The sequence below is a fragment of the Syngnathoides biaculeatus genome, chromosome 22 (assembly GCF_019802595.1).
Source record: "Syngnathoides biaculeatus isolate LvHL_M chromosome 22, ASM1980259v1, whole genome shotgun sequence".
Classification (NCBI taxonomy): domain Eukaryota; kingdom Metazoa; phylum Chordata; class Actinopteri; order Syngnathiformes; family Syngnathidae; genus Syngnathoides; species Syngnathoides biaculeatus.
Genome location: NC_084661.1, coordinates 422489 through 436477, shown reverse-complemented (window position 1 = coordinate 436477; position 13989 = coordinate 422489). Strand labels below are relative to the sequence as shown.

The following is a 13989-nucleotide window of genomic DNA, read 5'->3' as shown; positions in this document are numbered from 1 at the left end:
GCCGTGATTCATTTTGCGCCTGTAAACATGACGAACAGATGTGGCTCGCCAGAAAGCTGCGGTTGTGACTAATCTGTCTGAAGGACATTTGTGACTTGACAATGGGGATCTTGGCAAACTTGTCACTCATTTTCCAGATTTTAAACATCCGTTGTGAGTTTTTTCTTTAAAAGTTTTGCCCATTTTATAGATCTACTGATTTATACAATACCTTCCTTTTATTATTTTCAAAAATATATCTTAAGCCCAATTCAAGTTGATTTCTTTTTTTTTTTCTGTATTCAAGACCAACATTCCATCACCAAATATTCATCATCTAGCTGTTATTTCAAAACAGCTACTTTCAATTCAGTTGAAACCTGAGCTACTATTTTCTCCAATATTGTCCTCCAACTCTTTTTTTAGATATATCCCTATCCATCAGTTTGGAGTGGTAAATCCTGATTAGATAATGTTGTTCAAACATTATTCTTTATTTATTGTGGTTGATCATACTTTATTAATTTATTTACTACATATATGTATTTGCAATAGGCCAAAATTCACTTTCTACTTGCTTTCCAAGGGTTTTGTCTGTCATATTCTTTTTTTTCTTTTTTCAAAGTTTTGTTTTTCAGCCTTGGGATTGACTGGGGATCTGTACAGCCTCCACAATCCTTTTTTCCTAGATCAAAATAAAGTCCAACACCAAACCAACAGTCCTCAATAGATGTTCCGCATGTAGTGCCAAGAACTAAACTGTGTACATTCTCGCCAATGGTTGAAGTAAGTTAAACACATCATTGCATATAGTAAAGTGCCCTTATATTTTAAAAACCTTATACAACCACGCAATAACAGTAAAACAAGGCAATTCCCGGACACAGGTCTACTTATTCCGAGCGTTTTGAAAATGTAAATTAGAGGCAGAGCTTTCAGCTTGTCTTCTGTGGAACAATCTTTCTAAGTTTGAGGTGAGCAATTTTACTTATTAGTTGAATGCATAACGCAACCATTATTCTGCATGATGCCCCAGTGATTTTTTTTTTAACGGTGTAAACAGCCAAGTAGCAAATAGCTAACCGCTCATAATGGTAATGATGATTATCATCATCAGCAATAACAGCAGTCTTGAAGCAAAATTACCATTAAAAGAGCTGATGCGAGCAGATTATGACCTTCCACTTGGCTTTGGCGTAAAACACCCCAAATCTCTACGACGCAATGAGAGCTGTGTAAACAAAATGAGGCACTCAGAATCTCGCTGTTAACTTTGAAGATCCAGCTGCAAGAGACTCTATATCAGCAATGGTGTTCACGATACAAAATAAATGCATAGTATACAGCAGTCTAAATAAAATATGACCAATGTAAATATTCATTTTTATGATATCAGATGGTTCACTTTAGACATGCACGGGGATAAAAAACCAACACTAAATTTCTTCAAGCAACATTTCAAAGACCTACTTTGTAAGCTTTGACTTGCTATAAATTTCCAAGGAGACAGACATACAATATAATACTCTAAAAAACACAAAGACATCAAGTGTTTTCCCATAAACCTCCGTCAGACGTCTATCAGAGGAAATAATGAGAGGCATCTTAAAATTTTATGTTACACAAACAAGCCAATGTATATCCTCTGCTGGATCCCAGTTTGGGGAGACAACATCAATATCAATCAACTGTAACATTTATCAGCAGCTCAATAAAACAGCCTTGCAATCAGCAAAGTGATATGCGAGAGATTACGGTCTAATTCAAAGTTAATTGAAATACCACTAATATTGCATCAGTGTGTTGTTGAAAGGACATCATCCATTTTTCGCAGTCTTGAAGGCATACCCACAGTCTTAAACACACTTGGGTAAATATTTGTTGGGAGCACGGGAAAAGACAGCATAAGAAATGTTGTTTGTCATTGTGTGCGGTGAAGACAACCATGTATAGCAAGCCGAGCCAGCAGTTGCCAGACAAAAGATATACAAGATGATAAAACCTGATTTTGGTAAAAAGAAGGGAACAAACCAGTCTGGTGACAAGAGGAAGCCCAAAGTGCCAGAAGTGTTCGTTGAACAGCCCACTGTACACCACGTTCCCGAGCAGAGTGATGTTTCCTGGTTTGCACAGACCACTTCCTGGTTTAGTTTCTGCAACCAAAATAAATGAATAAAAATCTTTGTCATCAGATTGTACTGGGTAGAAATTGCTATCTTTATTATTCAATCTAAGTGAGCATTAAAACCAAACTAAATTAAAGAGGACATATTATGGAAAATAGACAATTGATTTTTAAATACAGTTCATTTGATTTTGAGTGCATGCCCACCTATAGTTTTTCTTTCAGCTTGTCCTGTTAGGGGTCCCTACAGCGTGACATCTCAGATCAATGCTCATATTTGTTTGGCACAGTTTTTACACCGGATGCCCTTCCTGACGCAACTCCTCTTGGTGAGTAGAGGCCTTCGTGAGACGCAAACTCAAAACCCCTGGTTTAACAAACCAATGCTCTCACCACTGAGCTATGGGGCCTCACATGCCTGCCTATCAAGTGTGACATTAAACAACCATGTGAATCTTGATTTCAACTGAAAACGCGACCGTGAGCAAGTTCTTCTTAACGTCCACACCAAAAAAATCTATTGTAAAAGTAACAGTGACCGGGGGGCATACCAAATTTCATTGTGTGTGACTTGGCAGCCAGTTTGTGAAGGCAATGTGTCAACATCCACAAATCTGTATATTATTTGATGATGCGATTCAGCAGCTTGCTCATGAACTACTGTTTCAACTAATAAAAATGCTTGAACAGCTTTTACAATACACACTCCCCCCACAACACAAACTCACACACACGCACACCAAACACACACACACAAACATTCTGTGGACTTCTGCAAATAATGTAGAATTTTCTTGCTTCTGTCCTTCAATCCCTTAGCTCCACCCCTCATTGGCATGCCAATGAAATCTGTACTCACTGTGGCCAGGCAGCGGGAATAACAGTCACTCGCTTGTATTAGACGGGGGAGCAACCCTCCCCCCAAAAAATACAAATAAAAATAAAAAAGGGATCCGCAAGAAATGAAAAATAAACGTGACAAATGAGATCTATTTTTCTTTACATTAATGTTCATCATGAAATCAATCAAATCCAATGTCATCATAAACAATCTGTTGAAGGCCTGTTTGGCAACATATCAATTTGAACTGTATGTCCATAAATTGCACATATGAATAAATTCAAGAATTTTCAAAAAATATTTTGACTGACCTGATGGTATGATTATTGTAGTTTGTCAGACAGTAAACGGTTAAAAAAACAGATTCTCATGGAAGAAGCAACGCTTGTTCAGATCTGAAGAACATATCAGGAGATGACAAAGAGACTTTCTCGAGAGAAAGACCCAAGTCATTAAATAATGCAATGACACACGTCACGCACACACAAAAACAAGTGGTTGTATTTAAAGTACCGGTGATCAAAGGCAAAGGAAAATATTTCTTCCTGCATTCACACCAAACCAAACTGCCACAAGGGGGGAATATTGATATTGATATATCTGATCTTTTTGGAGTTTTGAGTGATGCTTTCACTCAAAGCAATTGATGTCAATATGACCGCCCATCTGTCCACTTTCTATAACGCTTAATCTGTACGTTGTTATGGCAGCGGCCTGCACCTATCCCAACTGATTTAGGTCAGAAACACACTCATGCACAGTATCGTGACACTAACAAGGGATAGCTGAGCAAGACAAACGGAGTAAGATTGCAGGAGTAAAACAACATGAAAAACATTTCTAGTATACAAATTCTTCTGAATGCTTGAATTATGAGTTGCATGGAATCACAATCAAATTTTACACCCTCTCAGGTATCCACAAAATCTCAGCAGTAGTTCACGTTCTAGTATTTATCACTCGTTCATCACAAGACTCTAATCAAATTGTAATCCACTGTGAGTGTATGTACTGTGTGTGTAAACCTAAAGTGGGAAAGGAGATTTGGATAAAAATATGGTTACTAGAGACTGGCATGGCAATGATGTCTTATTCTTAATGCAATAACAAAATATAAAGAGTGGGACAAAGAACACGCAACATATCCGGATGGCATTGGAAGCATTCAATTCCGACATCAGTCATTTTTCTCAGTGACAGCAATGCTGATGTCAAAATAATTTTATGGATTAGACACATCCATCAGTTATGCAAGGGAAAGTTTGGAGATAACAATAAAAATGATGAAATACTTTCTCTCCTTCATAAAGCACCCGGAGTCATCTTCACTGACATCCATCACAAATCACATTCACCTGTTGACATTTCATGCTACTTTCCTAAAATGCTCTACTTAACAAAAACATAGTAAACTAATCAGTCTAATTACTACATTTAATCATTCATTCATTTCATTTGTACGATGGTCCAGTGCACTACAATTCAATACATTCATCTGACAATTACAAAATATGGTATGTTGTGCTGAATATGCAACTACATACATATTACAAGTGTAAATGTCACATGTCAATTGTGATTTGGAAATTTACCATGGAGAATAAAAAGAGGCTTACACACCCCTGTTAAATTGCCAGGTTTTGTGATATAAAGAAATAAGACCAAGATAAATAATTTAAAAAAATATGAGGGCTTTTAAAAATAAACAACTCACAACTAATGTGTTTGCACAAGTATCCACACCCTGTTATGACTAATGTGACTCATAATTTACCAATCGCTACCAAATGCTTTGAAAGCATGTCTGAACAAGCCTGCCACCACTTAAAGTGACTTAATCCCAAACAGAATTTAGATGCTTTGTTTACTTAATTTTCAACATTATATTCCAGATAAGCGGCACAGTGGTTTAGGCGTTGGCATCACAGTTCTGAGGACCAGGGTTCGATCCCGGGCCGCCTGTGTGGAGTTTGCATGTTTTCCCCGTGCCTGCGTGGGTTTTCTCCAGGCACTCCGGTTTCCTCCCATATCCCAAAAACACGCAACAGTAATTGGACACTCTAAATTGCCCCTCCGTGTGATTGTGAATGTGACCGTTTGTCAGTATGTGCCCTGCGATTGGCTGGCAACCAATTCAGGGTGTACCCCGCCTCCTGCCCGTAGACAGCTGGGTTAGGCTCCAGCCCTCCCCCCGGCCTTCGTGAGGATAAGTGGCAAAAAAAAAATGGGTGGATGGATATTCCAGATAATTTTTGCGATAATTGTAAAGAGGGTGTCCTGTCAGTTGCTAACTTCTCTAGCAGCTTCAATCCTGATTCACTGAGTTGCAGAGCGTTAGCATGGGCCGTGTGACTGAGGGGAGTGAGGTCATTTTATGTATCTAAATCAGCATTTTGTTATTGATTTTTATTGTTGAACAGCCACACACAATGTCTCTCTCTCTCTCTCTCTCTCATGCATGCATGCATACTTGAACACAAAACCCTGGCAAAAGGGAACTTGGGACATCAAGGGATGGGGGAGGTGGGGGGGTAATACTCCAGGATCCAATTCCCCAAACACTGCAATCCCCTTGTCTGCACATCGCCATCTAAAAAGTATTCAATATTCTGCCTTTACAAATATAATCATTTACATTATGGACTTTATTATAGGGCTTGTAGTTGGAGAGACAGTGAAAAACTAAATTTAATCTCATCATCATCATCGAAAAAAAAAATCAAAAATTCCAATAAAGCCTTCACAGTCCATCAAGCCAAGCAGTGGATTTGTCAGCACTGTTACTAATAAATGCTGATGAAAATTGTAAAGGTCAATAAAAGCCTACGGATGAGCTGCTGTTGTTCCCCATTACCAGCCAGTCGTCTGGCGATAAATATGATTAGGACAGCATCTTAGTGCAGTACAGCAGGGATTTAGAAACCATGTCCACGGAACCCCAAAACCTTGGCTCGAGACATTTTGATGAACCCTCTGTTAATTATTATGAAAAATGACTGTCACATGTACAGGAAACATTGTCACATTCCCAAGTAAGAACTGTTTATCAGCGCCACTAAAATAAGTTCTCATTTAATTCCCTGTTATGAGCAGCTTTAAGCTTGCTAGCTCCACCACATTTTCAATTTCAACATAAACACCCAATGCCTGACCATAGAAGGTCTTAGGGAGTGTGTCAATAGTTTGTGACGATTCCATGTTTTGTGATTATGCTTTATATTTTATGTTTGGAGGAATATATTTTTTTTCTCCGCCTGTGTAAATTTGTCAATACAGAACTAAATCAATGTTTGACACCCTCGTGGATGAGCTTCAAATCATAAAATGGCCTTGACAAGCCATGCGGATGAAGTAATATGATTCAATTACTCTCACGAACCATCCCTCCGGTATAAGCATGCAGACTTGCACATGCCCACACAGGACGCTGTGAACAGCAGCCTAATAAAACAGTTTTTAATTGGCATACACACCAGTGGAGCGCTCTATGCAGAATGTTTATTTAATATGTGCTGCACTAATAGAAAAGGCAAAAAAAAAAAGTAATTGGTTATTGAAGGCTGCAGTTCATGTACAGGTATACACGTTAATCATTGCATTAATAAAAATATATATAGCCTAGTGGAATCTTGGGAAGAAAAAAAAAAACTTAATATAATTGATATTGGATAAAACGGACCATTGGGCCGGAACAATGTGCCCAAAAATAGTTTCCATTTGTCACTTAAACTGTCATTGACAAAGTCTGTTAGTTTCAGAATTGGCCGCCATTGTTTAATGGCATTGTGGCTGGCAGGGAACGGGACTGAGGTATTTCTGAGTCACAGATACACATGCTACCATCACCAAATATTTGAAAATTCAATATTTTTTATACCATAGTTTTAGTCAGCTTTTTATATTGATGTTATTTGTACTGTCTTTTGTAGTACTGCGACCCCTTGAGTACTGTAATTTCAAGAAAATCAACTTGAAGTTTATGAAAGATTTATGCAAGTATGAGTCAATTGAATATAATATTGGAAAACATTTTTTTTTTTTGGGGGGGGGGGTGCCCGGGAGACTACTCAATGATTACAAAATCACCTATGCATTTTTCATGTCAAACAACCAACAAAATTCTTTGTATTCTTAAACTCTCTCTCGTATTGTTGTAGCATTGCAGTAGCAGTTTTGGAACAAAAATAATGGGACGGAAGAATTGATGAAGGTGGCCTTCCCAAACCTTCTGAGAGACACCTAAAATAAGCTCCACGTGGCTGTAATATGCACATTGCAGAGCACATAGTGAGAAGGCCTGCAAAAGGCTGGTCCAATCTCATGTTCTGCTGTCACTGAGAAAGATTTTTCCTTCACTGGCCCGAGGCCATTGAGAAACAACAGTTACATTATGTGGGATTGCTGCTGCATCCACAGTCACAGACCAAGTGTGAAGATTTTTCTCAAAGAGTACTTAGCATCAGTACAATCTTCTGACCTTGATTCACTTTCCGACAGTTTAGCTTCAGGCCTTCAACTCACCTGGGTCTGTGCGATTAAACTTTTGCTTCTTCCCTTGATGCTACCTTGCTTTGCTTTTCTTGGGACTTTTCTACCTTGGCACTTCTTTTCTCCCAAGTCTCGCATTAGAATTCCTCTGCCATTTCTGCCTTTCATCTGTTACGCTTTTATGGTATGATATTTTTCAATCCATTGTCCCTCCCATGTGCTCTCATCATTACTATAGTTTTTCCTTATTTTCCATTTTTGATACATATTTGATATCATTACACCCTTGATCCTCTCCCTTCACTTTTCTTGCCATGTACCTTGCATGTTGTCTTGGCCTTTGATCTTATGAAACCACTAGCTGCACCTTTTTTTTCGGCTACATCCAGCCTTCTTTTTAACTTTTGATGTTTGTGCTCCTTTAGAATTTTTGTTTTATTTCCTCTCAGAAATTCAACATTATCGCTTCTCTACCTTGCCCTTTTTTGTTCACCCACTTTACCTTTTTAACATCATCAATTCCACTTACTTTCATGCTATGTCTTGTGTTGTGATGACACTGCAAGATTTCATGGCATCATACAACAAAGCACTTATCAAGCATCCAACCAGATTGCTCAGATTTGCATTCTAAAAAGTCTTATTCTCTTCCACATTTTCCCTTGTATTTTTTCTCCATCCTCTCTTTTTCCTTGGCTCTCCACCAGAGAGATCTGGCGAGGCATGTCTGCCTGTTCCTGTTAGTTTAACCAGCTTGGCTCCCCGGTCGTCAAGGCTTTGATCCATGACCAACCGCCTTGAGCTCAGCGATGGCCCTTAGGCACTCAACCCTCTTCCACCATGGCTTCATACCGATAGTCTGGGTGAGATGCTGTATAATACATTAGCTTTGCCAAAGTCCACAGAGGAAAACGGGTACAGGGGAGAAGTTGCCTGATGGCAGGCTTGGACCGCTCTATTGCAGATCCAGAAAAATTCACAAACAGAAAATTCCCTGAAACTTGGCAACGTAAAGAAGCCATATTCAAAATTTAGATGTAAACGACTGCACGGGTTTTGGCTTATTTGTGAACTAACACACACATATACGGTCACTGCCAAAATTAGAAGCAGTGTTAGCAAAAGGTAGGAATCCGGTTTGTGTATGAGCATAGTTTTTATACAGACAGCAGTATTGTAATGTACTGTAATTCCTACATTAGATATAAGACGCTACGTATATTGAGGTACAGGCTACTTGTTAAATACAGCAGTACTGTTTATCTCCACAAACAGATCAAAATCTACATAAGTGAACAAATAAATCTTCGCATACAGCAACATTCTGGCTTATGTAAATATACAGTGGAACATACATCCATACATATAACATACTAGTAGAGACGGGGGACCATCTAATGTAGCTGATTGGCTGTTCAATTGAAACACTTCTTTTTAGGTCATATACACCCTTATTACTGTACAGTACGAAATTATTTTGGAGTATTCTTTGTGGCGTTAACATGGCCAGCACAGTATAAAGTTATTGTAAATAAATATTTTTAAAAAGTTAAAATTGTTTAAAAGTTTCACATTTTATGCAAACTGAGTATGCTTTCTTGGTCTGGTAACATTGTTAAAGTACAAATTTCATCATAGGCACGGGAGGCCTCTCTTTACGAATAGGATGTACTGACATTGTATAACTGTGACCCAGAAATATGTCACATTCCCTGCCTGCAGTGTGCTACAGCACCAGTAAACAAAAATGGCCAATTCTGGAAATAAGTTGTCAACGGCATTTTAAGTGACAAATTGAAACTATTTTTGGACACATTGTTCAGTCCCATTGGATCGTTTTATCCAATATCCCTTGTATTGGGGTCATTTCTATCGAGGTTTCACTGTAGTAGTATATAGGAGTAATTGGCTGGCCGACTCATTGGACAATTATTGAACACTGGGCGATTTTTTGTGTGGAGATTCTATTGTTCTGCTCCTCCGTCTCTGTGCTGAACTCTGCCTGAATGCCTTGCTCCTCCATTCACACACAAACACACAGGCCAGCGAAGTGGAGCCCCACCTTCCCTACTCATACTCCTCTGAGGAGAGGACTATGATACAAGCATTGTCATGTAAGGCTATACCAAAACAGTATGGTATTATATTTTAGCGACCTATCATAATAAAATCCTTTCAGAAACATAATGGTAGTGGATATGAAAGAGCATTCTATATATGTATTTTTTCATATTCCTGGGTTTCAATACTCTACATAGGTCTTAGCAGGTTCTGACGTTTGGGGGGGCTTAGTACCATCTAAAACATTTTGGTTAATGGTCCGGTGGGATGATTTTTTTTTTTGTCAATGTGCGGGGGCATTTTGTGGAGAACAGTATTTTTAAGGGGGCTAGGACAATGAATTTAAGCATCAACATAACCGATTTGGTTTAGTTTTTTTTTTTTTTTTAGGTTGGAAATTGAAATGTTTTTAGGGAGTTAATGCCCTCCATAAACAGGCCAAAGAACACACACCACTGACGTTCTGTATGTAGCATCTTTATAAAACAAAGATTCATGCAGCTGTTAATTCACCATCACAATTCTCCCACCATTATCTTATATGATACTATCATACAGAGTTTTAAAGTTGCCAGATAGCAAAACTTATGCAACCATTACCTCCAGTGCCTACCATTAATAATATAATATATCCATCCATTTTCTTTGCTGCTTATCCTCACGAGGGCTGCGGGGAGTGCTGGAGCCTATCCTAGCTGTCAATGGGCAGGAGGTGGGGGTACACCGTGAACTGGTTGCCAGCCAATTGCAGGGCACATGGAGACAAACAGCCGCATTCACAATCACACCTAGGGGCAATTTAGAGTGTACAATTAATGTTGCATGTTTTTTGGGATGTGGGAGGAAACCGGAGTGCCCGGAGAAACCCCACGCAGGAATGGGGAGAACATGCAAACTCCACACAGGCGGGGCCAGAATCGAACCCGGGTCCTGAGAACTATGAGGCCAACGCTTAACCAGCTGAACCACCATATTATATGATATTATCCATCCATCCATCTTCTTCACCGCTTATCCTCACGAGGGTCACGGGTAGCGCTGGAGCCTATCCCAGCTGTCAATGGGCAGGAGGCGGGGTACACCGTGAACTGGTTCCCAGCCAATCGCAGGGCACATGGAGACAAACAAGACGCACTCACGATCACACCTAGGGGCAATTTAGAGTGTCCAATTAATGGTACATGTTTTTGGAATATGGGAGGAAACCACAGTCCCCAGAGGAAACCCATGCAGGCACGGGGAGAACATGCAAACTCCACACAGGCAAGTCACGGATTGAACCCGGGACCTCAGAACTGTGAGGCCCATGCTTTACTAATATAATATAATATAATATAATATAATATAATATAATATAATATATATAATATAATAAATATAATATAATATAATATAATATAATATAATATAATATAATATAATATAATATAATTGAAAGCAGCTATTTTATTATATAAGCTATAATTTGTTCCCTTGTATTTAGCTTTTAGTAGCATGATGCAAGTTTTGGAATTCTGTCATCAATCCCCTCCCTACCCCATGCCCTCTCTGAGCTAAGATGTTTCTGTATCTGTATGTTTTCCAAAAATACAATGTATCAGTTAAACAACAACTCACATCATCCTATGCATTATCACTTTCAGCAAAATGCAATTGGGGCCATTTCATAAAAGGCTCAACAGGCTCTGGATGTAACATATGCGGTGTGCGAGTGAGGTAAAGCTCCTGCACCAGAAAAACAAAGAAGTCACCTAAAATTTAAATCAAAGTGAAAGGACCAAATCCACAACATTATATCTTTGGCAAAGAAAAAACAAAGCAGATAACCGATACATCAGTTATTGACTGATACATTGCCCATCAAATTCGTTATCCATCAGGCTCTACACAAAATATGTTCTAATACCTAGGGCATGCTTTAAAGACTTGTGTAACAATGAGGCAAAATGATCAACTGGATTAATGGATCTGAGTGAAAATGAGAGCTGGAGAGGAACGGTTGGAGAACGAGAGTGGATTGCTGTTTGAATTGGAAGAGGCAATGCTTGATTGAGCGTAAGGTAACGCACTACAAGGACAACCCGATTAATCTTTTAAGACACTTGATCGTCAAAGCCTGCTGTTGAACCAGCTCGAAAGGAGCCGTCCATCTTCTTCCTGGTACACAACGAGAGTTTAGCAAGATGATAAATAGCGAGCAGTAGATAATAGTGAGTAAGGGAATCCGTCCCCAAAACTGCTGGAAAAAGCGGAAAAGGCAGAGGTGAAACTCAACAAAGACTTCATCGTGCTTACTCAGGCTAATGCATTACTCGAGCAGGAAAAGATGACAGAACACATTAGAAAGGTCTGTGGATGTGATTGTAGAGGAAATTTAATCAAACCTGCAATCTCACTAAAAGTTATCAACAATACAAAAACTGATAATGGCGAAAAAGCTGAACAATCTTGTTTAGTCCAGTCTGATGTGTTCGATGTCTGTGAGACTCTGGTGGCTGTCACAGACAAGATGGAATGTTGTATTTGCAGGGACAGTTCAGGAACAACAAGCTAGTGATTGTTGTAGTAGCGGAGAGAGAAGAGGAAAGATCAGGGCTCGGACAGAGGAAAAAGTAAAGATACTTGAAGAAAACTTGCAGCTCAATTAGGAAATCAACATGGAATGCCTATCACACAGGGAAACTCCCAGTCGGCCCATTGTTGTTAAATCCCTGAGGTACAAGGAAAGATCTGTAGTTTCACAAATCACCAAATCAAGGTACTACCCGGTTCCTGGTCAGTGAGGACTTCACAGACACTGCAAGGAGGAAGAGGGAAGCGCTGATACCAGAGTAGAGAGATGCAAGAGAGAGTATTGATATAATCTAGTTATGACAGACCAAACCTTTTGTGTATCCCTGCACTGGTACACCAAAGCCGCTGAGGGATTCACAACCTCCAGATAGGAACTACAGTATATGCCAAATTCTGAATAACAACAAACACAATGGCGACAACATCTGAACACAGTGATTAGATTCAAAAGATTGGTGAATATTATGTTGAACTAGCCACTTTTCAAGACAATGGTAATCACTCGAAAATTCACTGACAGCAGCATTGATATTTATTCAACATCATCCCCAATTGCTGGTATTACACTGATTAACACTTTAATAACCTGATTAAGTCTCCAAACAAATCGACTGGTTTTGAGTCAATAGCTGAAATTGTTAAGAAAATGCAAATTGCAAGTAAATACAGTGTAGGCTGGATGTGGTTCAAAACCTGCTTTTTCAGAACATTGAAAATGTGCTTTTTTTTTCCCCACAGCCTGGAAAGCCTGGAATCACCTGGTCTCTGTAAACAGCTGCTTTGAGAAGATTCCCGCTGGGTTGGGGAGGGGCTGCTAGTACTTGTTCTTGCTTCTCCTTGTGTTGCTTGTTTATTCCTGGGACTTAGCCTTACAAAGCCTGCTAACTGTAACACAATTAAATTAGCATAAATATGTTTAATTATACATGCAAATTTAAGGCCCTGCGCTATGCAACAGGGAGAAAATCCCCTGAATTATTCAGAATGTACAAATATTGGCAAAATCAGATTGTACCAACTCAAAGCAAAAAGGAACTGATTATAGTGTGGTGGCCAGGGAATGCACCATATGTTTCTGTATACACTGGTTAAACTTGCATAAACCGTTTAGAGCATGTTTTTCAGAAAGACACAAAAATGTAAATATTACACAGAATATAAAAAAGAGGGAATAAATATCATGCTTTTGGATATCCATCCATTTTCTGAACCGCTTATCCTCACAAGGATCGTGGGAGTGTTGGAGCCAATCCCACCTGTCATCAGACAGGAGGCAGGGTACGCCCTGAACTGGTTGCCAGCCAATTGCAGGGCACATGGAGACAGACAACAGTCACACTCACTAACACAGCTCGGGGCAATTTAGAGTCTCCAATTAATGCATGTCTTTTTGGGATGTGTGAGGAAACCGGAGTGCTTAGAGAAAACCCACGCAGCCACGGGGAGAACATGCAAACTCCACACCAGTAGAGCTGGGATTTGAACCCCAGTCCTCAGAACTGTGAGGCCTACAGCTGCGTCACCATACCGCCTGCTTTGTTTCACACAGTCAGAATGATAAGTGATGACCAAAAATAACGTTTTTTTTAATGTGAAAAAAAGTTCATTTTTCGACACTAGTCTTCTCATCTGCCATATTGAAGCAATTGATGACAATGTTTGTCGGAAAACAAATGTGTCGAGTGTACAGCAGAATGTTAAGCTGACTTCATAAGACAGTGCTTCACTAAATACTTGAGAATAATAAGCAACATAAAATTCAATGTTACCGTGTCTACATATAAAGCCACCTGAAAAAGTAAGATGTTTACACTTACACACTTTTTTATACTCACATCAAACCGAGGCGGCACGGTGGAACACCTGGTTCGAGTGTTGGCTTTACAAATCTGAGGACCGAGGTTCAAATCCCAGCCCCGCC

General features: G+C 39.3%; 1 protein-coding gene across 1 annotated transcript in view; it reads right to left on the bottom strand.

The window, feature by feature from the left end:
* rbfox3a (RNA binding fox-1 homolog 3a) overlaps positions 1–13989 on the bottom strand; it is a 332844-nt gene that overhangs the window by 173917 nt on the left and 144938 nt on the right. The window contains exon 4 of the mRNA XM_061810158.1: positions 2011–2132. Within this exon, the coding sequence (XP_061666142.1) occupies positions 2011–2132 (122 nt within the window). The remainder of the gene's footprint in view (positions 1–2010; positions 2133–13989) is intronic.